This window comes from Tyto alba, unplaced genomic scaffold, assembly GCF_018691265.1.
Source record: "Tyto alba isolate M040663 unplaced genomic scaffold, T.alba_DEE_v4.0 Super-Scaffold_2, whole genome shotgun sequence".
NCBI classification, from domain to species: domain Eukaryota; kingdom Metazoa; phylum Chordata; class Aves; order Strigiformes; family Tytonidae; genus Tyto; species Tyto alba.
Window position 1 is genome coordinate 87066745 of NW_024881282.1, and position 23171 is coordinate 87089915.

The window sequence follows — 23171 nt, forward strand, 5'->3', positions numbered from 1 at the left end:
GTCTGAACCTTGTGTCATGCTTAACAAAGATTTTTACCTTTTTGTAAATAAATAGGGATGTATGCAGTAAGGATTATTCTTTTTTTGTCTGTATGCCTACCAAGGGATTTTCTATAAATAAATGGAGGCATTCATAGTCTGTTAAATTCTTACCTCTAAGCCACAATTACCGGGGTTGGAAGAATGAAAAAGTATTAGATGCAACTTAGTAATTTTGTTTTCCTTTCTCTGCTGGGGAATGTAAAACTTGCTTCCTGAGCAAGTTTGCGGGGTGCCATTCTACCAGAGAGCATAGCTTTTGGATATTACATGATTGAGGACCCCCAAATGCATCCCACATCTGAGCGGTGTACGCGCAACGTGGCGTTTCAGTACAAAACCGTGTAAATTTAACATTCAGGTCCTGAGTCTGCCTGTGGTAGTTAGCACAGTACTAGTGATGTAAACTGGGTGTCTGAACTCCCGTTTTTTTTTTTTTTTTCTGGTAATGCATAAATGCGGAAAAAACACTTGTCATGAAGAGTTTGTGTCTTGAGAGGATGGGGTGATGGGGGGGATGTAGCGAGGTTAGCAGTGGTCAAGGTGCTGGACATTGGCGGTCGAATAGTTGGTTGTGCCTGCAGGAGGTGAGGTAGGTTTTTTAGAGGAGACATTTGAAGAGCAGTTAGCAACAAGTTCCCCAAATGCTTGCTAAGCCCTTCGCAGACTGAAGAGCAATCCCAAAGAGTGTGGGTGTTATGAATCTTCTTTTTAAAAAATTAACGTTTACGTGGTAGACTGATGACATGTAACCAGAATTAGGAACTGACCTCTCGACGCTGAAGAGATGAAATGTGTTAGGTGTACAGAGGGAGAGAGGGAGGCACAGGGGGAGCTTGGAGAGTGCTGGAGTTAATACTTCTTACAGAAATGCTGCACTTGGCATATCTGGCCAGTGACCTAATGCGTCTTCTGTTTCTCTTCTTGCTTAACTCTCTGAAGAGAATGTAAACTATTATTTTGTTTTTCATCCAGTCCTTGGTTGTCCCATATCATAGTATTTAAACAATCTGCTTTTCTTCCCTCTTCTTCTTAAGTGAAGCTCCAGAGATGTTGCCTGACCTAGTTTTTACTAACCGTATACTAAAATGGTTGAATTTTACATGCACTGGCAGCTTTCCTTTTGCTTAAATAAGGGGGAGGGTTTCGTTTCTTAATTAAATACACCACACTGGAGATTTATAGACAGTTGGCATGACCTGGCAGGAAAACTGGGTAATTCTTGATTGATCTAGTAAAGAGTATTCTTCTTATTTTAGTGCTTACACAGTTAGTTCATTAAGAAGTTTAACAAACTAACTGACATATATAAAGAATTTACTTAAAATGAAGGCTTTGGAGTAGCATACTGGATTGAGTTAGGCTGAAGTTACCTGCATTAAAAGTGGTTTTGCAATAGTAGAAATATAAGTGTTTCATACAGCAAAATTTTTGTTTTACAGATGGCTTATTCAATCAGTATATCAGTCAACAAGAATACAAACCTCGCTGGGGACAGATCATCCCCAAAAGCACCAAAGGTAAGGACATTTCTTAAGATATAACTCATGTACTGCCAGTTCTATCTTGTTCCTTTGAGGATTTTGAGCAAGAAAATAATGCAAGAAAGCCTCCTCTGGGACAGTTGTTCTAGGGAATGGTTTAATCTATGAAAAATTTGTATTTGTCTGCGAAGTTAGTTGCAAACTGGTTCCCGGTTGAGTAAGGAACACTACAGGAGCACTAGCTGTAACTTCAAGGATGGCTTATCAGTTCAGAAACAAATCTCAGAATATAGGTTGCATCTGTGACTGAATTTAACACCTGGAGTCAATTTAAACGTACAGCAAAGAGTGGCAAATGAGTATCTTATCTTAACAGGAAGTATTTAAAATTTAAGATGCGTTTTTTGAAGTCTTGGTCTGTTATACAGTAAGTGTAAGCTTCAGAATCTTTTTTCATTGCTTTCTGCCTTGAGAGAAGACTTATAGCAGCAGCCTTGACTGCAAAATACAAAAGTCACTGTCATACAGCAAATGTAGGATTCAAGGTGATAATTGCCAAACGTGGAGCACTGTACCCAACCTCTTGAGAAGGGTTATCTATGAATATAAACAGATTTCTCTTCCAGCACAATGAAGGTTATCTTTTTAATGTTGGTTTCCATAGATGACAAGTCCTTAATATTTAAGGTACCTAAAGTGGTTGGAAAGCTGCTTTAATTGGACAGTTAGAATTCCCTTACACGTGAGAATAAGTAATTATTGCAGACATGGCTATGCTATATCTATACATCTTTTCTTCCACCCCATGGATACATTGCTGTGTTGTCTGAGTATCTGTTCTCCCTGCTCAGTCTTCAGGCAGCTCTGGGGTGGGGAGAGATGGAAGGGGGAGCAAAAGGTTGTCTGTGTCCTCACTGCTGGAGAGCTGCAAAGATAGCTCAGACCTCATTTGTGCAGACTGGCATGCTTCAGGAACTCTCTAGCTCCTTTCCAAGGCTCTCAGAAGTGCAGTAGAGTACTGTATTCACTGTAACTATCTGTACTATCAGCCACTAGATAATTCAATATAAAACTCTGCACAGTTTTGTAATTCACAGAAGAGTACTACCTGGAGGAAGTGTTGTGCTAATGTTTAAAGAACGGTGAGTTACGAAGTTGCTCTGCTTCCCCATGGTATTTAGGCTATATGTGAGGTTGTATCTTTTTTTGATTTAAAAATCTTACAATGGAAAACTCTCCCCTCCCTCTTTTTTAAAGGTGATGGAGAAGATAGCCGACCAGGAATGAGAGGTGGCCATCAGATGGTTATAGATGTTCAGACAGGTGAGTAGTTGCAAAATTTCTTAACTCAAATATTTAATAAGAGATTTTTCAGATAAATATGCAAATATGTTTTTCTTCAGAGACTGTCTTAAGTTCAGGTTTTGAGGAGAAAATGGTGCTTTCTAATAGTTTGGTTAAATACTTTGCTTTCTTTCTGGAGCTAGACTCCAACTCACTTTCCCACCCCTCCCTTCTTCCCTATTAATTCTCTGTTATGCCTTAGTTGTGGTCTTGTCTTAACTAAGAAATCAAGAACAATCGGTTTTAATTTTTTGTCCCTCCTACTCTCTTTGGGCAGGATCTTAAACAAGCGAAGAGAAATTAGGGTTGATAATTTCCCTTATCTGCTACTTACTATGCTCTTTGGAATACTTCTCAAGCAATAGATCTGATGTGTTGGAACATTCCCTGTATTTTGGTTGGAGTGACTTCTAATTTCCACAGTGTGCAAAAAACTCCTGTTAAATACAATTTGTTAGATGTTTTTTACAAAGATCTTTCCAACAGCAGTTTAAAGAATGGTTCAGCCTCTGCTTCAAAGAGCTTGCAGAGAAAAGTAAGTGCGAGAGGGGTGTAAGTAACAGTTCTGGTGATGGTTGCTCTCCATAATTTTCTATCTCTTTTTGTTGCTTTTATTTAGTCAGATTTCTGTGGTGTGTCATTCCTTACTAAAAAGAGGAATGCATCTGCCTGCATCTTTGCGAAGTAAACGATTTGTATGAGTAAAGGGATTGTTTTTAGGAAAGGAGAAACAGGATTTGGGGTGAGAGTAGCAGAGAGAAATGGAGGGTGGCATTGAGGGAGTTGGCAAAACATTACTATGACTGTATCTGTTGTGGTCATATGGAGGGGACTGAAGCATGTGACAGGATAGTACCTTCAAGAGTAATTTGCTAAGTCATAGTGAACAAGCAAAAATGCAGCAGTAGCTGCAGTCTTTGGCTTTTACTCAGAGTGTAGTTACTGCTCTAGAGAAAGCACTCGAGTTATTTTGTATATGAAAGCAAACTTTTTTTTTTTTTGGTGGAAGAGGTTTGAGAATCAGGAGCATGAAGTGCTGCTGGAGGGTTGCTGGGGTTTGCCTGCAAAAGCAGCGGTGGACGCTCTCTAGTGGCCTTGGTGAATAAGTAGCCAGGGACCGTGTCCCGGGCGTGACGAAGAAACATGAAGCTCGTCAACTTGGAAACGATAGTCCTTTAGACCTCCTGCAAATTGCACAGTCAGGGTAGTGTGGGTCTTTGTTTCCATTCCTGTTGGTTTTCTTAAGTCCTAGTAAGCTTATTATCTATTATCTCTGCCTTTGACACAAGTTTTCACTCTGCTTTAACAAGGCAATGAAAAGCATCGATATTTTTTTTTTTTTCACTTGCACAAACTGGCTGGAGAGCACCTACAGAGGTAGAGTCCCAGTGTGGGAGAACTGGATTCTCCCTGTGTCATGCTAGTCCTTTTCTTGCTGCAGCTCTAGCCAGTGGTGGTGGGATACCTTCAGAAAGTTTCTCTGTTGGCTATTTCGTACATTGATCTTAGTTTTGCTTCCAGGCCCACTGAGGCTTGTAAAAGCCTAAATGTTTTTGAGATGATCAGTTTTGCCATTTGATTTGGCAAAAAATCAAATCGCCCTGGCTCATAAACAGACATGGGGAAGTTCTTGGTGCTGTTACTCTTAAAACCAGCTGTTGCTAATTGCTGGAGTTTTCCTTTTGAATATACTTAGTGTTTAATGAGAGTGTGGGAATTTAGCCAGTTGTGTCAGGATGTGTTTTACAGACTGTAAAGCTCCCTGGCTAACCTTGAGCAAATCTAGTGTTGATGGAAAAAGGAGCAGCGGCACTCTTTCCTCCAAAGACATCTTCCATCTTCCCTTCCTTACCCACACACTGTTTTTTTTTTTCAGAAGTCTTTGGCAACTGAAGAAAAATAAGTTCACTTTGCACTTGTTAAAGGGGTGAGATCCTTTTCAAAAATGAGTATTTTCTTCAACTTTAATCTTTAGAAATGAGGTGAAACACCAAAATCATACATAGGAGTCTTTTGAAGTTTCCTATTACATAGAATAGGTGTTGGAAGCAAATTTTAATCTCTGATGTCCAGACCTGCTGTAGCTATAACTGAACTATAAATGGATCTGTTTCTTGATTAACCTCAAGGAAATAATAACCAGTTATTATTGACTACGAAAATATAAGTTAGATTTTAATAAACTTTGTCATAGTACCGAGCCTGCTGGATGCTCATGTGTTAGTGTTAGGCTAGAGGATACAGGTCAGTAAGCAGTTGAAATAGATCTCAAGTTACTGATAGTGCGTTGAGTCCCTGAGACTCTGTTTATGCTCTGAATTTCAGGTAGAATATAGTTTAACATGGTCTAAGCTGCCTTTTAGCATGTTTTATCTTCCGGTGTGGGTAGGCTGAAAGTAACTGAAAGAGCAATTCTGGCATCTCTGCTGGCAGCCAGCAACTTGTGCTGTAGCTCATTTCCATCTGATGTTCATGCTCTTAATACCTGCTGTAGCTGTCTTAGAATTAAATGTAGTGTTCTTTGTGCTTTGAAAAAATCTCTTAAAGCAGTTGGAAGTGGAAGTGTAGGCATTTTGGGATACAGAACTTAGAATGCAGCCTGGTATCTTCCTATATTAAAAAAAAAAAAAAAAAATTGGGAGTTACTGATTCTCACAATGTCTTCCATGCTTTTGATCATATTAACACTCGGACTGGAATGACTGTGGATGGCAGAATTAGCAAGTTGGTTTTGATGTGCATGTGTAGAAACATTTACTAAGAGGCATTCCTGGTTATAGCTGGAAACCACTGTTCATGTAGTTTTCCATTTGAGAGGTTGGAGAGTTTTCCGCGCTTTCCTACAAGGAAGGGGAAGTATTTGAGTAGGCATAACCCAGGTGCATAGATTAAAGCCAAAGTATCCCCAAGACACCAAAAGTGAAAACAACCCCAAAACTACCCAAGAACATGCTGTACTAGGTGTGCTGAATGTCAGTCATGAAAAGCTGTGCAGCTATTTATGGAGGCCTTGGTGAAATATTCAAGCCATAAAATGCAGACTTATATATAGTATTGTGTTCCCAGATGCATTAAGCCCTAATGCAGTTTTGGACAAGGATGTAGGCATCTTGCACTTGTACCTTGATTAACATACCTTTGATTATGCCCTCTCAGGCCTTTTTACAATTCAGGTATGGCATGCATTTTGAAATACCAATGCTTATTCTGGAATACAGTGGAAATGGCTAAGTGGATTGCCAAATTCAACTTTTAAGGAATAACATTGATACTTTAGAGGAATATGTGTAGTGTGTTTTGGACATTTGGTTTATAATTCCATAGTTAAGGTGGAATTGGTCTCTTTCCCTCTTACAGGGCAGACAGAATTTTATATGAACGACTGTGTAGTCCATAAAGCCATATGATTTATTTTGGTAACAGGATTACAGACTATAGAAATCATTCTATTAAGAAGAAAAAAAACAAAACAAACCCACAAACTAACAAGAATGTTTTGTGACATATTCTGTTTGTTTTAAATGTTCATCTTTTATTTCATTTCGATAAAGCTGTCTAAAGCTTGCTGATGAGCCTGTTTTAGAAATAATAGCTAAGCAACAAGGATGATTTTTTTTTTTTTGTCTGCATTTCTCTCTTCTTTGGCAAGTGAAACATTTTTTTGAGGAAAAATATTAGTGAAATCTCCTTTATGGATGCTACCTCTATTCACTCACTGAGGTGAAGCTACTCTGTTATTTTGGTTGTACATTATTTTGCCTTTTCTTTTATAGGAAGGAGTTCTGCTTACTTCATTCCATTAGATAAGTGAGAACAAATCTGTAGGTTGGGAACAGTGGGAGATTCAGAGCAGTGGGCGCAGTGTGCCCATAGTATATGTGGGCAACGCAGTGGAAGTGATGAGGCTGGTTCAAAAGCAGCATGGAAAGATGAAGTGAGAGCAGCAGACATGAAGAAGGGTGCTGTTTTGCCTGAGGAGAACACTGCTATCCATAAGATATTTAAAGATGGGACTTGTGTACAAGATGAAGCGATCTCTGAAACAAAACACAGATGGCTTCTGCGCTCCGAAACACAAACAGCTGCTGAATCCTGGAGGTTACACAACTTTGTGGGGCTTTCACATTTGAGAGAAAGACTGCATGCCTACCCAGACCAGCCCTAGCCTGAAAAAACTTATATCCAGCCACTGTCTACACTGAACTATGATTCACAAGCTGGGTGATGTGGTGCTTCAAGAAAATTTAAGGTCTGGCTTTGTAATTGTGCTCTAAGTGCTCCTTACAAAGTGGCCAATGCTGCTTGCAGATAACTAAATCTGTGGTTACCACCTAGGCACGTAACATCCTTTTGTAGAAGATTTTTGAGATATCTTACACCTAGGCTTTTCAATTCTGAGCTGAGTCCTTCTTAGTTCTAGGGACACTGCTTCTCAAATACACCTTCAGCAAGTTTGGGGTGGTGGCAAGTTGGGAGGGCAGTGACTGATTACCTGGAGAACAGGGCTGGGAGTCAAAGGGACCCTGACGGGCTGCTGGCAGAGCTTTGTGAGGTTCAGCCAAGACAAAGGCAGAGTCCTGAACCTCGGATGTAACAGCTCTGTGCAGTAGTATAGGCTGGTGACTGACTGCATGGAAAGAAGATTTGAAAGGTGGTAGACAGCTGAATGTGCGTCAGCAGTGTGTGTCCTTGTGGTGATGAAAGCCAACCTCCTGCTAGGCCGTATTAGCAGAAGTACAGTCAGCAGGCTAAGGGGAGGGATGATGTTCTTCTGTTTGGTATTTGAGGCTGCATCTGGGGTACTGTGCCCAGTTTGGGCTCTCTGGTACAATAAGGATGGTGACAACCTGCAAGTGAGCCCAGTGAAGGGCCACCAAGGTGATCAGGAGCACATGATATATGAGGACGTGGCTCAGGGAGCTGGTTTTGTTCAGCTTGCAGAAGAGAAGGCTCATCGGAGGATCTTGGAGCTGTCTTCAACTTGCTGGTGGGAGAGCATGGGGAAGGTCACTAGACTAATTTTGAGGGGTAGGATGAAGGGCAATGGATGCATTGCGGCAAGGGAAATTCCAGTTAGATATTAGGGGAAAAAAAAAAATTGTAAGGAAGATGATCAGTCATTGGAGCAGGGGTCCAGACCGTCTGAAATACCCATCTTTGGAGATATTCAAAGTGTAACTGAATACTTCCTTGTGCAACCTGGTCTGATGCTGAAATTAGCCCTACTGTGAGGGAATTGGGAGATGACTGATGGACCGGGTGACTTGCAGAGGTGGGTTAGGTCCCTAATTCTTTCATATTCTATGGAGAGCTGTTCCAGCAGAGACATGGAAGTACCATTTGACCAAAGTATTTAGTTAAATGTGTCACCAGGATTGGAATGTATTCCTTGTGCCTGTTTATTAGAAGTTAAAAAGAGGGATGCTCAGGCATACCAATCATCTTTTATCATCCTGGCTTTAGCAGTTTGCCACGTAACATCCTGATCAGATGAGGAACACCTACTGTACCAGAATCCCACGAAGGATTTCACCACACAGAGAAGATGGAATAAAAAGAAGTTAAAAAAGCTGACTTGGAGAACATATGTGAACCTAGACTGAAACCCCCAGGATTTTAGGAATTTAACAGGGTTTAGAGAAGTCTGCTTTGCATATACTTCTGAAAAATGGAAATTAAGGAGCGATTGACAGGAAATTTGTTAATTTTTGGGAACATGCATTCTCTAATAATTTGAGGAGTGTGCTTGCACCTTCTAGTCTTCCAGAGAGTAAGGGAAGAAAAGAATTCAGACATTTTAGAAACATTTTTGACTAAGCAATCAGTTCAGAAATATTCACAGAACATATTTAATTCAAAGTGTTGAATTTGTATTCAAAAATAAATGTGGAGGAGATAAGGTTAAGATGCTGGAGGAGAAGTTTGACTTCCTAAATGTAGCTGGTAAAAGCTGTGGATAAATATAACCACTTTCATGTTTTTCTTCTTGCCTTGCAGGTAGGTTTGAAAATTCTTCTGCTCTGTCCCTAAAGCAGAATAGAGGCTTGCTTTAATAAAGCAACATCAATATTGCCCTGTTACATATTGCTTGGATACAAAGGAAGAATCCTTCCCTCTGCCAGAGCAAGATGCACTGCTTGCATCTTGAGTTCCCTAGTGCTCCTAAAGTAGTAGTAGTTATATTGATGTGAGACTGCTGTGCTCCCCTCAAGCTTCCCCACTCCTGCTGCTTGGAAGTTTGTGGTCTCTTCCCTGTGTCTGCTGTTGTCTTTGAGTATTTGCTGGTATGTTGTTTAGGTGGCAATGCCTGGGAGTGCTGGGCATTCATGCTGGGTCTGTCCTGGTTGGATCTCTGCATACAGGCTGAAAACATAACCCATAACACGTGATCTGAATTGACAAATAGAGCAGAAGGTGTGACACTGGTTGGGGAACAGACTGAAGTTTGACTTGGGAAAAAAAAAAAAAAACAAAAAAAAAAAAAACAGAATCAAAAAACCCAACCAAACAAAAATCCCCACAAAACAATGATTTTTTCCTTATATTTGGGAGAACAATCACAAACTTGAGAAGAACAGTGAAGTATTTTCTTGACATTACCAGCAATGGATGCATTTATGCATTAAGAAATGTTCCTTTTAAAGTACAGAAACTTCCTATAAAAATAAGTATGTAGTTCTGTAATGTCATAAGACTAAAAAATAATAGTCATTCTGAGTCTAGATAGTGATGGAGCCTTTCTTTGATTTGAGCTAGGGTTTTACGTCCAGACAAAAAGTAAGTTTGGTACACTGTTCATGTGCACTTCTGTTATCAGTGCTGCTCTCAGACTCTGGGGATGCTCACAGTTTGCACTGGCCGTATGATTGTACTCCTCTTTCAGGGCTTACATGCCGTTTAATTCTGTCAGCTTGATTTAGTTAACTTTCAAAATCTGAGTTTTCATCAGATTCATTCAGGTTTGCTATTAAATTTCATCTGAGACAACAAAGCCTTTGCAGGCAGGCATGACGTTTTGGCAAGGCCCCAATAGGATACTTAGCTGGTGCCAAATCTTTTATTTTTCTCGGCTATCAATGAAGCTGTTGTGGTAATGTGGGTTTTGTGAGCTGTGAGAATTTATGTGCACAAAGGGACCTGCTCTTTGCAGGGAACACTGGGAGCCCTGAGTCCAGGAGGAAGGGTAATTAAAGTTAATGAACCAGGGTAACCTTTCCATGGTGATGACCACTATCCTGATGGTAGGTAAGGGTCAGGGACTAGTCCCATTTTATAATCGCGCTTCTAACCCTGCTCTTTAATTGGTGTTGGATTAAAAATTGGCCGTTACTTCCATAATAGAACTGGTTTGTGGATTTTAAAGGAGCTTTTCAATGCTCTGCAAGTCTTCAGTGGCTTGTTCTTCTTGGACTTGGCTTTCTCTTGTGTTCTAATGCAGGCTAAAAATGAAGTATTTTTAGCATTTGAGACCAGATAGTGATGTTTCTATAATGGGAGCAGTTTAGTTACCTCTCCATGTCAGAACAGAGACTTCTTCCTTAAATGCTTCCAATGTTCAGAGGCTTCATCTAGTTTTATCAGTGAGTCTGAGAATCCTTCGAACTTGCAGTACGTGGAGTGGTTGTGGTGTTATGGTGTCAGGCGCTGAAGATAGGCCTGAAATACTGAATTAAATCCGTTATTTGTCTACTTGCTTTTGTGACATCGGGTAGGTTACTTCATGTAAGGCATTTCCCTTGAAGAGGATTTCATAGTTGAAGTAAATTTTTCTTTAAGGGATGGACTAAACGGAAAAACTTTGCTGCTGCTGTCTCAAAAGTCTTTCTAATGTATAGATCTTGCACCAAACAGGCTACAAGCTGAGATGTCATTGATAGGCTAAAATGCACAGTATCCAAAATGTTCAACATTTTTCATTTGTCTGTCTTGAATTTTAATCTGAAGGCTGTGGATTTGATTGCCTCTTATGTAAATGTAGAAATAGAAAATGATTTCTTGAGAATTGTCTGTCTGTCAATCCTAAAAACTTCCATTACTGAACCAAACTGTGTTTCTTTGTCTTGGTGACTGGTTCTGTTCAAAGGGGAGTGGTGCTTTAAGTAAAAATTGGTTTCAGTTTCTCTTCTGGTAGTCTGTCTGTCCCAGATGTTTCGTAGGTACTAGCCTGTTTAAAGGCATTTTGTTTTTAAAATAAAATTAACATGTTCTTTCTTTTTTTTAATAGAAACTGTTTATTTGTTTGGTGGCTGGGATGGAACTCAGGATTTGGCTGACTTCTGGGCATACAGTGTGAAGGAAAACCAGTGGACCTGTATATCCAGGGATACCGAGAAAGAGGCAAGTTCTGCAGATGTCTGTATTGTTAATAATATATGAATTGTTGCACAGAAAAATGCCATTCTTCTGAAGTGCTTGTTTGATGTATAGCGTGCTGTGAGAGCCCTAAAATTCAGATCTTCAAGTTATGAAGACTTTTGTAATGTTTACGTTGGGAAAACGTGAGATGGATGTGTACTTGAAGTGTTAAGATTACTGGAGGAGAAGGGTTTATTTTTCAAGATCAGACTGATTGACCAAAAATCAGTTCAGTGAGTAGAACATGAGTTAAGTAATTTGAAAGGACTGAACAACCAGACTTGCTAATAAACATTTCAGACCTGATGCTGGTGTTGAGCTTCAGAAACAAATTGTTTATTTTCTTTAGTTTTTGTCAAAAATTAGTAGAAATAGACAGCTAACAAACAGAAATCTAGAGGACGGGGATAACTGCCAGAGGCCACACAATCCCAAGAGCTTTCGTGGTATTCATTTGAGCCATTTTCCTTGGCCTGTTTTGCTCGCTATTTGACACATGAAACCTCTGAAATGAATGTAGTTTGGGTTATAGGAGGTAACAGAAAAGTCTAAGACTTTTGGTTTGTGTAACTCATTTTACTGTATACTGTGAAATGTTAAAATTCTGTGTGGCTATTGTATTTTGAGTTCATTGCATGTTTGTCATAGCATAACGTCAAGAAATTCATGCAGCATCGTCTTGAAGATATGAAAGGTCTGAGGTTGCAACACTTTTTGACAAATTCAGGAGTTGGCTTCCTCAACTCATTGAAAAAAGTATAAAAACATCTTATTTCCCATTTGTATTTTTCCAGTTTCTTGTCATAGCTTGTTTTGTGAGCTTCTGTACCAGATTAAACAACAATTTAATGTTGCCATTTTTTCCTGGGAAAGGTGTTTAGAGGTTGTAATCAAGTAGGACAAATATCCTGAGCTGAAAAAAAAAAAAATCTCACAGTACAGCACTTCCCGCAGCCTTCAAATCTCTGTGTCATGCACTTACTGCTGCTAACATCCTTTACAAAATGGGCAATAACAAACTGAACGTGATATTCCATTTTCTATCATGATAGAGCTTGTATAAAGGTGAAATTGTCCTTTTTTTTTTTTTTTACTTGTAAGGTTTTTTTTTATACTTTTAGTGTAAGTTGTTTGTTTTTTTTTTTTTTTTTTCCTCTTATTACTTTCATCACTGCTCATGGCTACTTGTATGTTTACTGATATGATGCATAAGCTGGATTTAGTCTACCAGGGTCCTGTCCTGTAGGCTGGGCTTGTGTTGCTTGTCTTTTGTCTTGAACCATGGGTTTTACTGTTTTTTCTCACTGTTTACCTGTCAGGTAACCTCCGTAAGATAAGGAGGAATGTGTGTGTGACATAGCACAAAGGGGAAATTTGGACTCATCTCTTTTATTGACTGTATGGTAAAGATAAACAGCTAGATCTGCCTTTCCTTTGTCTCTCTTTATAAGCACTTTTCTTAATTTCTAGCCACTTAGTGCGTGCATTTGTCTAGCTTGGGGTACAGTGAAATACGGCCTTTCTGTCAAAGAAGGGTTACCGTATTTTCTTCCTGCACACACCAGTGTGGGTTGTTCTGGTGTTTTAAGGATTCATTTCCTTTCTTGCTGAGATTCTGCTGCATCCAGTTGAGTTGTGTAAAGCTTGGGAGGCCTGGCTGGGATGCACAGCGTCAGCAGTGCCAGGAGCAGCGTGTGTTTTCTCTTCAAGTTCCTCATGCCTGCCTCTAGCAGGGTAACACTGGGATGGGAGAAAGATGAGATATGCAAAGGAGTGTTGTGGAGGAGACACAGTAGAAGAGTTGTGAGTTGATGAAGTGTCTATAAAGGGATCCTGGAGGAAAAAAAATTACGAGTGCAATGGAAATTCAGGAAATTCAAATGGAAGGTGGGAAGGGACTGAGAAGAAGCAAGATAGGGGAATTTAAAAAAAAAAAAAGGGGATAATGGGTTGAACGTATGGGGAATTTTGAAGAAGAGGTGTATTTAATAGAGAAAAATGCAAAGAAATGTGTGTGTGTTTTCAAAATGGAGTTCTAGAAGGACTCTCTGCCTGGATATAGTCAGCAATGGAGTTCAGAAGAGAACCTGCCAAGGCATAGTCCATGGTTTTAGGGGGGGTACAGTGAACGGGGGCAGCTGCTGCACTTGCAAACCAGCAGTGTGTGTTGTTTTTTTTTTTTTTTTCCTCCTAAAGAGATCTGGATAAAACCTGATTTAGAAATTAAAAGGTCAATCTCAAATGTTGAGAAGTAAATTCAAAAACAAAGACTCCAGATGTTTCTCTAATAGGAACATCAACTGTTCACAAACAATTTGCTCAAAGGAAATGTCTGTTGACATGGAATTTTAAAAAATATTCAGGGTAGATTACAGTTGAATTTAGTCTTGTTTTTGTTTTGTATTGTGCTGGTTCTGCTTTTAGCTCTTTTGTTCTAATTAATCGGTGACAGTGGTTAAATTAGCCACTCAATAATTTAGCTTGGACAAGAACAGAACATGGTAAAATTTGCATTTTATCCAGTGTTATCGTTGGGGTAACACACAGCAATGCTTTTGGGATAAAGTACTTGTAGCTTCTGTTGCACTGTGTTTTAAGGTGGTGTGACCTTTTCAGTAAACTCGGTTGCTGCTGTTTTTCAGAATTTGCCTGTGAGCTGAAGAAATGTCTCTTTGTCACTTGAAGTTGCCTTTGTGATTTTGAACTTTTAGACTGTCAAAGCTAACTTTCCATAGCCCTTTTTCCATCAGGAAAAAATGGTCACAGCACTGCTGGAGTAGCTGATCGCTTAGAGTCTTAAAAAGGAGGCTCTAGAGGACCTGCATGCAGTGTTGGGCTGAACCTCCAGCATATGTATCACAGCTGCCGATGGACAAACAGACCTAAATTAAACATCCCCACCTTCCCTTCAGTGTATGGATCTGGCAAGGCTCCTGCAGTCCTTGTCAACCCATCCTCCTCCGAGCCTGTATCCTTCCAAGGAGATGCACCATGGAGCCGCTCACGAGCTCTCAACTGTATCCACAACTTCTGCCCTTCTGTCTCCTCGGTGGAGTGCTCGAGTATGCAACAGCTCTATGAACCCAGTGGTGTGAGGCACAGCCAAAACATGTTTAGTCTAAAAGCCTCTACGGATTTTTTACCCTGACCAGAGTGGAATATTCTGACAAATGCCATTGTCTCCAGACAATTTATTAGCGGTTGTAGAGCACTAGACCTTTCCAGGATATGGGAATAAATAGTTTTGAAAAAACAAACCTTGTCATTCCTTGGGCATTTTGATTTTAGGCCAGTGTCAATTAATGGAGAAATGTAATGTGTGTATGTTGATGTCTAACATTTCTAGTTTCCAGGCAGCAACTTGCTCTTTCGAAGGCGAATTTTGTGAAATTTAGTACAGGAGGACAGTTTAAGTCAACTGTAGGGAAGACTTTACTTGGTGTAATTTGATAGCTATGTGGAATTTTAAATAGGATCAAAATGCTGAGGGATGTTGATGCCTCTGGACATTTGATAAATGAGAAAAAAGAAGTGTGATAGTTGGCATGTTTTGTATGTTACTAGTATTTCTGTACCTTGTTTCAGTATTTTCTAGAGACATGAGATGCAGGATCTCCCTTCAAACAGTGTGTTACTGCACAAACTAGTAACTTCTGCGGTACAGATAAGTAAATATGCTATGTTGACTCATTCTCATCCTGGCTTTGTTAGAGGAAAATCCTGCTCACAAATCGGCTCTGTGAAGTATGTGGAACTTGTGTAAATGAGTTAGGTTTAGGTGACACTGTTTCTCAAAAACTTAAGTGTTTCTTGCCAAAGGTAGAAGTGAAGGTCTTGTCATGGGTTAACTGGTTGGGAGAATAAGTCTTTTCTCACAGTGGAGAAAAGTGTAGGTCAACAAGTGCCTACCGTTCAGTATGTTCAAAATGTTTGAGAAAATCGGTGTATTGTAAGGTGGCAGTTTGCTGCTAAGACCAAGTGCTTTTCCAGGATACTAAAAGTAAAAGCTGACAAGTGTAGAAAGATCTTATAATAGTGAGAGCCAGGGTGAATTTCATCTGCTACTGTATTTACAGTTGAACTTTCTGCGGTGTCTGCATGCATTTCTTTGTTTGTTGACATGGATGAATTTATCCAAAGCTTTCAATGTCATATTACCACACAAGCATTTTATGCATTTGTAAGCGCTTGTGATGCCTATGACTGTTTGTTTTTTTTTTTTTTTTTTTTTTTTTGTTTTGGGGTGTGATGCAGAAGTATGTAAGCTTATCTATGTAAAGCTTTTACCCTGTGCTGTTTCAAGTGTAGGAACTGAACTAGTCTCAAATATTGACTTCTTCCCACAGATGGTGATACAGTTTGGAAGACACTTTAAGTCACTTGAGGGTTTTTTGTTTCAAATACTGTGATGTTTATGGACTTGAGATCTAATATACTGAATCTGCCATGTCCTACTTGTGAGTAGTTTCAGTTGTACAGATGCTCAGTTGTATGAGATGCCTGGTGCCACAAAAGCACATAGGGAGAAAGCAGCTGTCCCCAAAAGCCTGCAATAGAAACTTGGATACTGCAGATACACCTCTGAGCCAACTTCCTAAATAGTGTAAATGCCTGCAAAAGTAGGGACAAAGGCGGCAGATGCTGAAGTTAACCAAATGAAAAGTATTCTAGGCTGATCCTAAATATTGCATGCTAATGGTTTATTTTCCTCCCTGCTTAGTAGCATAATGGTTTTAACATGTTCTAGCCAGTATTCTTTCTCCAAAATGTTAGAGACTTTCAGATATGCCTGACCAACTTCTCCAATGACTTCCACATAGGCAGCCTAAAACAAAAAGACCCTGTTGAGGGAGGGAGTACCTCTTATTTTTTTAAAAATTTAATTTATTTAATATAAACATTTTTGAAAAGGTATTCAGCTTTTAAAGGTAACTTCTTGTTTGCTTATGGTACCATGTGTGCCTAAGGAGCTCTGTCCTCTTAACTCTTGTTTATTTGTCTTTAACTTTGACATTTTTTTAAAGAAAAGATCATTCATGTTTTAAAACAGCTCTGGGTCTTAAGTTATTCGGTTGCATCACTAGGAGCCTGGAGTTCTTTCTTCCAGCATGAAAAAAGTGCAGAAGGCCAGCCAAACTTAAGTTATTTCTAACACCAGATGTTTCAGTGTGTGTAGGTCCATTTCTTTCACATATTGATACTGAAGTCAGGCTCATAGAGAAGAGAGTGCTTAAATAAATGCGTTATGCACGGTGTTTTGAAGGCTGCAGAACTTTGGCAGTCCTGAAGCTTGTGTGTGCCAGCCTTCAGATTATACGTGGATTTCCAAACCATCATAAAACCTTCAGCTGCAAAGGGTACAGCCTGTAAACTACTTTTACACCTTGAAGTAATGCATCATGCATAGTTGATTTGTGGTGTTCATGTTCCGATAAAAATCACCATTTTAGCTCTAGATTATGATGAGTTTACTGCTCTGATCTCTGATCTGGAATGCAGCTTTATTTTACTTAAATGACTTTATTAGGAAGTTGTTGCATCATCCGGTTCCCTGTAAATTGCAGATGAGGCAGTACACAGAGACACGCTAGGGTGGTTGTGAATACATCTCGGGGAAGATGACACATTGTTCAACTGCTTAAAGTATTACAGAATTTTCAGGTAAGGATTTAGTGACATAATGGATATTGGTGTAAGGAATGCTGATTTATATCCCTTTGGGTTTTAAAGGCACAGAAATATGTACCTGTAAGTCAAGAGCCAGCTGGAATCCCTGGAACCCTGCATTTCACGCTGAATAATGGGGAAAAGGATGTTAAAGTGACAGGAGAGTATGTGGGGGTAGAAGGTGGGACGAAAGCTTGTTCTCGTGCCAGCAAGGTGAAAGCAACTTCACACATCAGTCAGGTTTGCTTTGGGAGGAGTCTTTTATTTCAGATAGACTGTGAAAGACTTCCTTTACATTAACACTCTTCAAGCTATACAAATACAAAAATCCCTAAAGAAATATCAGTTATCCCAATATGGTATTATACGGGAGGCAACCTCAAGTAGTATCATAGGCCAATCCTTAGCTAAATTGTCTGGGTAATTACATCCTTGAAAATATAGTAAGTATTTGTGGACTTTGCTGCTAAGAATGTGTTTCTGCCACTGGGTTTTGGAGGTTTCTGGACTGTCTCAAGAGCATATACTGGCAAGACGGATAGTGCGTTGATATGTTGAGTTCTTGGACCTGGAAAGAAGTATGTTTAATAGGAATTAATCCATGAATTTTTCCAGGGTATGTATGTGTTAGATTTTATTGATAGTGGGATTCAGGAACTGTTGGGTTTTAGTCCTTGCATTGCCCCATTCATGCTTTGTCTTCAGTGCTCTGTTTTTAAAAGCTGCTCCGCACGTGCTTGCTGCCATGTGTTATGCTTATTCTTACTGTATGGAAGAGAATGGTCTAGCATGGTGTGTCACAGACCTCCCACGAAAGTACTTGCACTGTTTCCTGGCTGATTTTCCTCTGTGTAGATGATTGCAAAATCGAAGATGGCTTGTTGGTGAAACTATGACACAGCAGAGAGTAGCTGTGTGCTGGCGCTTCCAGTGGTAATTGATGCGGTTTCTGCAGCTGGATAACTAAATTATGCTCTCAGAATAGCTGAAAGGTGATATAAACAGAAATTTTGGAAGCTATGTCTTTCCTAATCTGTCACTCTAGTTCAAAAGAAAGCATGTCTTCACAGTTCTGTTTTTTTTTTAATGCTGAAAATATACCCTTCTGAAATATATATATATTTTTTTTCCTCTTGTCATGTTGCTATAATAGCTAACTGAGGAAGCCTGCGTTAAACTGTACTTAGTATCTGTATCCTTGAGATACAGAATAGCCATGGGTTAGCCTAAGGGAGGAAATTCTGCATCCACTTCTGTGACTTTCTAACACCTCTGGGTACAAACTACTCCTTTGTCATCAGTGTAAGACTGTCTTCACTTCTTCAGAAACATCTGAGAGCCTGTGGCTGTCAAAGTATTTAGGCTTATTTCATGTTTATCTATTGCCAGCTTTTCAAGGACAATTAATTAAAAAAAAAAAAATCAAAGCAACTTAAAAAAATTATAGCCTTGCTATATCCTCATCTTCGTGGCTAAACAGTCCGTAAATGACTAGTTAAATATTTTTTTCAGTCTGCTAGCCTGTTGGCCTGCAAGTGTGACTGTAGCTAAGCTGAATAGTTGGCATCTATGGAAAAATCTCTCTTGGCTGGACCTTTGCTAGCCATTGTTACTGCTAATGAGAGGACAGCATGAACTTATGATGCATGCAAAAATGACCTCATTCAACATCCTGCAATTGTTAATGGGGTTAGTTAAATTCGGCACACGAGGGATGTTGTCCTGAGGGCCCATCTCTCAGAGCTGGTGAAAGCTCTGGTTCTGTGGTGGGTCGTCTGTTATATTTCATCAGTGTTACTGAAAGCAAAGATGAGCAGTTGATGTGTAACAAAGCAACAGTTTACTTGTTAAAATTTAAGAAGCTACAATTTTATTCACACTTCATCAATGTAAGTAGCGCTTGGTTTGCAGGTAAATTATGCTTTTTGTTAGAAATAGCACAGTACTGATGTTCTTTTGCCGCAAGGTTGTCTTGTACTAGGGTATTGTCTCAGTGCTTCTCTTGTTTGCATTTGTAAGCTGAATCATGTAGGCTGGATGACTTATTTTTGACTGTAAACTAAAGCCTAGACAGGACCTTCATATGCATTCCTGCAACGTGCTTCACATAAATGAAAGAACTATTTCATGCTGTTTGCATGCTTGGAGCTCTGGGAGTTTTTTCCCCTTTCCACTATTCCACTTACTTGCCTAGAAATTCCCTTGATCACAGGATGCCTTGGCTTATTGCAACGTGAGAGCCACGGTGTTACGCATTGCTGGAAGGCCTTGATGATAGCTTGGTGTGAGAGCAAGCCAAGTGAGAGCACATAGCTCAGCAGTGACCCAGGGATGTGGCTCCCTGCACTGGCAGTAACGCAGGCATCAGTTGCCAAAGTTGTTTCTGCTCTGTAGGTAAACTCATGCATCGCAGCTCTCAAAAGCAGAATATTGGTGCGTTGGAAAGTTCCCGGGTCCATTCATAAGGCGCACTTTATAGAGCTGTGTTCATCAGGAGCCAGTAGATCATCTTCTAATTGATTGTTTTACGGAAATACTGTGGAATTAGTTGTTTCTGCAAGCAGGCGTGCTGGGATGCTCAGTAGGTAATGTCACGAGAATAGAACGTGAAGCATCAATTCATTTTCATAGCAGTGTTCATGTGCTGCTCTGAGTCTGTGCTTGTCTGTGCTGCGATGAACCTGCACTGATCCCTGAAGGATGGAGCAAACAGTCTGACGTAGGACTGGAAGGGATGGGCCCCGCACAGGTCATCAAATCCAGCCCACTGCTATCATAAGGATCATGTCGTATGATCTCTGAGCTTAATCATTTGACTTATAAGCTCATTGAACAGTCTGTCAAAAATAGAACACCGGGCCATTTATTTTTTACTTCTAGTCTAAGCAGCAAAAGTCTCTTTGTGGAAGGCTCAGCCTGAGGCTGTGAAGTGTCAACAGTGAGAAATTAGGACTATTCCAAATGTGTGCATGCTTTTAGGAAGGGAGGGGAAAAAAAAAAGACCTTCATCCTGTTTTTTTTTTTTTGCTTTCCCACCTTAAAGAGATGAATCAAAACTGTGCTAAAAGCTGCCTCTGACTTTAATCTGCTCCATCATGTCTGAGTCAGATGCCCAGAAAGGACTTTGCAACTAAATCTCTTTAGTTGCACTCCTGTAGGAGGGTACCTGTAAGCAGATTAGCCATAGCTCAGATACTCTGTCAACTGCCTGACCGAAGGGCATCTTCCTTGTCTTAGCTGTGGCTAGACTTATTAATAGTTAATTATTTGCAAATACTTGTCAGAAATGTTTGGATATCCAAACGTAATATTTGTCGTAAGTTATTTAACTGCTTTGTGTGAAAAATTGTGTAGACCCATGGCTTTCCAGGGCTGGTCCTGGGGAGTTTTAAGTATCATGATTCTTAGCCAGGTTCTGATCTATTTAATAGGCTTCCCAAAATATTTATTGGCAGAACATATTTAACTTGCACGTTCTCAAAGAATATTCTTTATAGCTGGTACAGCAGCTGTAAAAGTAAGTTGGAATATCTGTTATCTTTCATAAATAGAGTCAAGAATATCTTTGAGTGGAAACGTGTGGCTGACCTAGTGTAACTGTTAAACTTCATATGCTGCTTTAAGCTTTTACTTAAGGCAAACTTGCAGAGTGCTTGAATGAATGGAGTGTACATTGAGCATCCAGAATCTGTTTTTTTTGAAGCTAGACTCCGATCTCGTGCTCTTAGAAACATTTGAGACACCAGTTTAATCCTTTGCTGTGTCTACCCTGTGTGACATTCAAAGGTTTAAGTCTAGTGCGAGAGTTCTCAAGTCTTGGACATCAGATGACCCGTGTAGTACAGATTTCTGCCATCATACAGAGTAGGAGAAAGTAGCTGGGATATGCTGTTTATGGGAGGGTCTCGTACGCTAGCCGTGTGCCCATGCTGGGCTGCTCTAGCTGCCAGCGCTGTCGTGATGCTCCTGTCGTGTGACTGAATGTGCAAGACCCCACTCCCTCTCGTGACTTGGTTCCCCTGGCATGTGGTGGGTGATCCCGTGGGCGTTAGAAGCAATACATCAGCCTCTGCTCATTTTCTTTGTGTTTTGGGCTGATGGGCAATAAAATGCCCTATGTTACTGTAAAAAACCAATAGATTAAATTATTTTGTTAGGTTTCTGCCACCTCTAGGTTATGAGAAACTTAAGATGCCTTCTGTGAGCAACTCGTATGGGATGAAAGTGTTTTATCTTGTGTATGGCTGTAGCTTCTCTCACTGAATTTAGTACTTGTCTAGAACAAAGCGAATCGTTGTGAGCTACACCTTGGATTAAACATTTTGGGAATACGCATTAGCTGAAGATGCATTGATAAATCACTAATGAGTTCTAATCTCAAAAAGTGTGTAGACTTGAACGAACGCCAAGAATAATATGTGTTTCCTTGCATTTTCAAGATTGTGGAGAACTTTCCCTTATTTTTTTAGGGGGGGAGAGGGAGGAACGGGAAGGAGGAAATAAATTATACTCTGAAACTGGGAAATGAGAGCAATTAATCTCTTCAGTTGTGTGTAGGCAGGAGGGACTATTTGTTGTATGACAGCTTGCACTCAGAACTGGAAACAAAGTAGGTTGTTTGTGTCTTTTTATGTCCTCGTCCTAGTTTGCTTTAGGACAAGAGCATTTACCTCATGACGCTTATTTTTGAACTTTATACTTGAGGCAGTGTTCACATTCCATTCAGTCTTTTACAGCACCAAGAAGGGAGAATTAGTCAGCTGTTCTTTGTTTTTATTTCCCTGACTCTTGAGCAGGGTCCAGGCTTGCTCCTGAGGTTTTTCATCTGGATCAGTCTGAATAAAACAGATTTTCTTGCAACTGAAAACCCTTTATTTGCAAAAGGTTATGATAACCAAACGAAGCCAAGCTCCCCTAGTTTTTGTTTCGGGGGTGGGATGGGGAGTGGAACTGGCTTCTTGCAGCCCTGTTCGCATTAAAGTGGGTTCATAGCACATTTATTTAAAAGCAAAACAAAAAATGAAGGCTATCATGTTTGTGCCTTAGCGGAGCATGCCAGGATGCTGTTGCTAAGATGATGCATGCTGATTCTGGCATAAATAGTTATTTGAGCAGACCCTACCCTAAGGAGTTGAGTCCCAATCCTTTCTCTCCTGTATAGGAACAAATCAATTATTCTAAGGAGGCAGTGTTGTCTCTCAGTGCTGTTGTGTTGCTTTTTGAAAACGTTTTGTAAGTTAGTCCTTAAGTGGGATAATTGCTTTCAGCATTTGCAAGTTAAATGAAGAAAGCTCTAATTAGATTTTACAAAGTGGCTTAGCATGTTGAGAAGGCTTTTCATAAAGTATACTGTGTATTCACTTGGCGTTGCACAATTGGATTTCGTGTAGCACTGACGAAACCAAAAAATCCTATTTGGCCTTGGTTGCTCCTGGGTGCTTAAAAGATTGAAAGCCTGTCTTGGGTACTCCTAGCTATACATATTCTTCCTTTCCCCATCGTCCCACCCGCATTTATCTGTATTTTAGAGACAGAAGGAGACCAACCTGTTTGAGGAAGGATATTAGAGCAGAGCATAGAAGCTGGGTATTTTGTAGCGCTTCAAAATGGGGCCATGGCACATACTGTTTAATCAGTCTTAGCCGTTATTATGCTGTGCTAATTGTACGGTGGTGCTGGGTGGCAGAGAGCCATTTTGTTCAGGTTAGTCTTAGCTCTGTGTGGGCACTTATTGAGTTCCACAGAAACCGAACAGTGCCCATGCTTAGTAATTTTTGGTATTGTTTGGTGTCCTGTAGGTTAGAAATGTGATATGCTAATGCTTTGCTATTGCCATCACAGCCTTGGCATAAGTGGAGGGACTGGCCAAAGCAGCGTAACACACTTCTTGCCATCTGAATAAGGACTTAGCCTAGTCACAAGCTGCTTTCACGTGTGGTTTCTGCAGCGTGTGTGCCAGGAGCTTCCTGATGAGAATTGGAAAGAGTCCCCAAAGCCAGTGTTTGTTCAGATCATTTAGGCGCTGTCGTTGGTATGACTTACTAGAATCTGTTTTAACTAAGATGTTCTCTGTTTGGGAGGTAATGCCTTTACTAAATCAGTCAGTTTTTGAAGATTCGTCTGCAAAAAATGCCGATCGCAGGTGCGAACAACTTTGAAGACAGTTCAATGAAACTGTATCTAAAGTACAAGTGCTTAATGAGAAGTCTTGCACTGATTTGTTATGAGTTCAGATAACCACAGGAGCAGATAAAGGGAAACTAGTCAGAACTGTTATTTGCC

The 23171-nt window shown here is 40.0% G+C and overlaps 1 protein-coding gene across 1 annotated transcript in view; it reads left to right on the forward strand.

Annotated features, from left to right (window-relative positions):
- MKLN1 (muskelin 1) overlaps positions 1 to 23171 on the forward strand; it is a 98795-nt gene that overhangs the window by 42081 nt on the left and 33543 nt on the right. The window contains exons 7-9 of the mRNA XM_042791933.1: positions 1482 to 1559; positions 2781 to 2846; positions 11092 to 11204. Of these exons, the coding sequence (XP_042647867.1) occupies positions 1482 to 1559; positions 2781 to 2846; positions 11092 to 11204 (257 nt within the window). The remainder of the gene's footprint in view (positions 1 to 1481; positions 1560 to 2780; positions 2847 to 11091; positions 11205 to 23171) is intronic.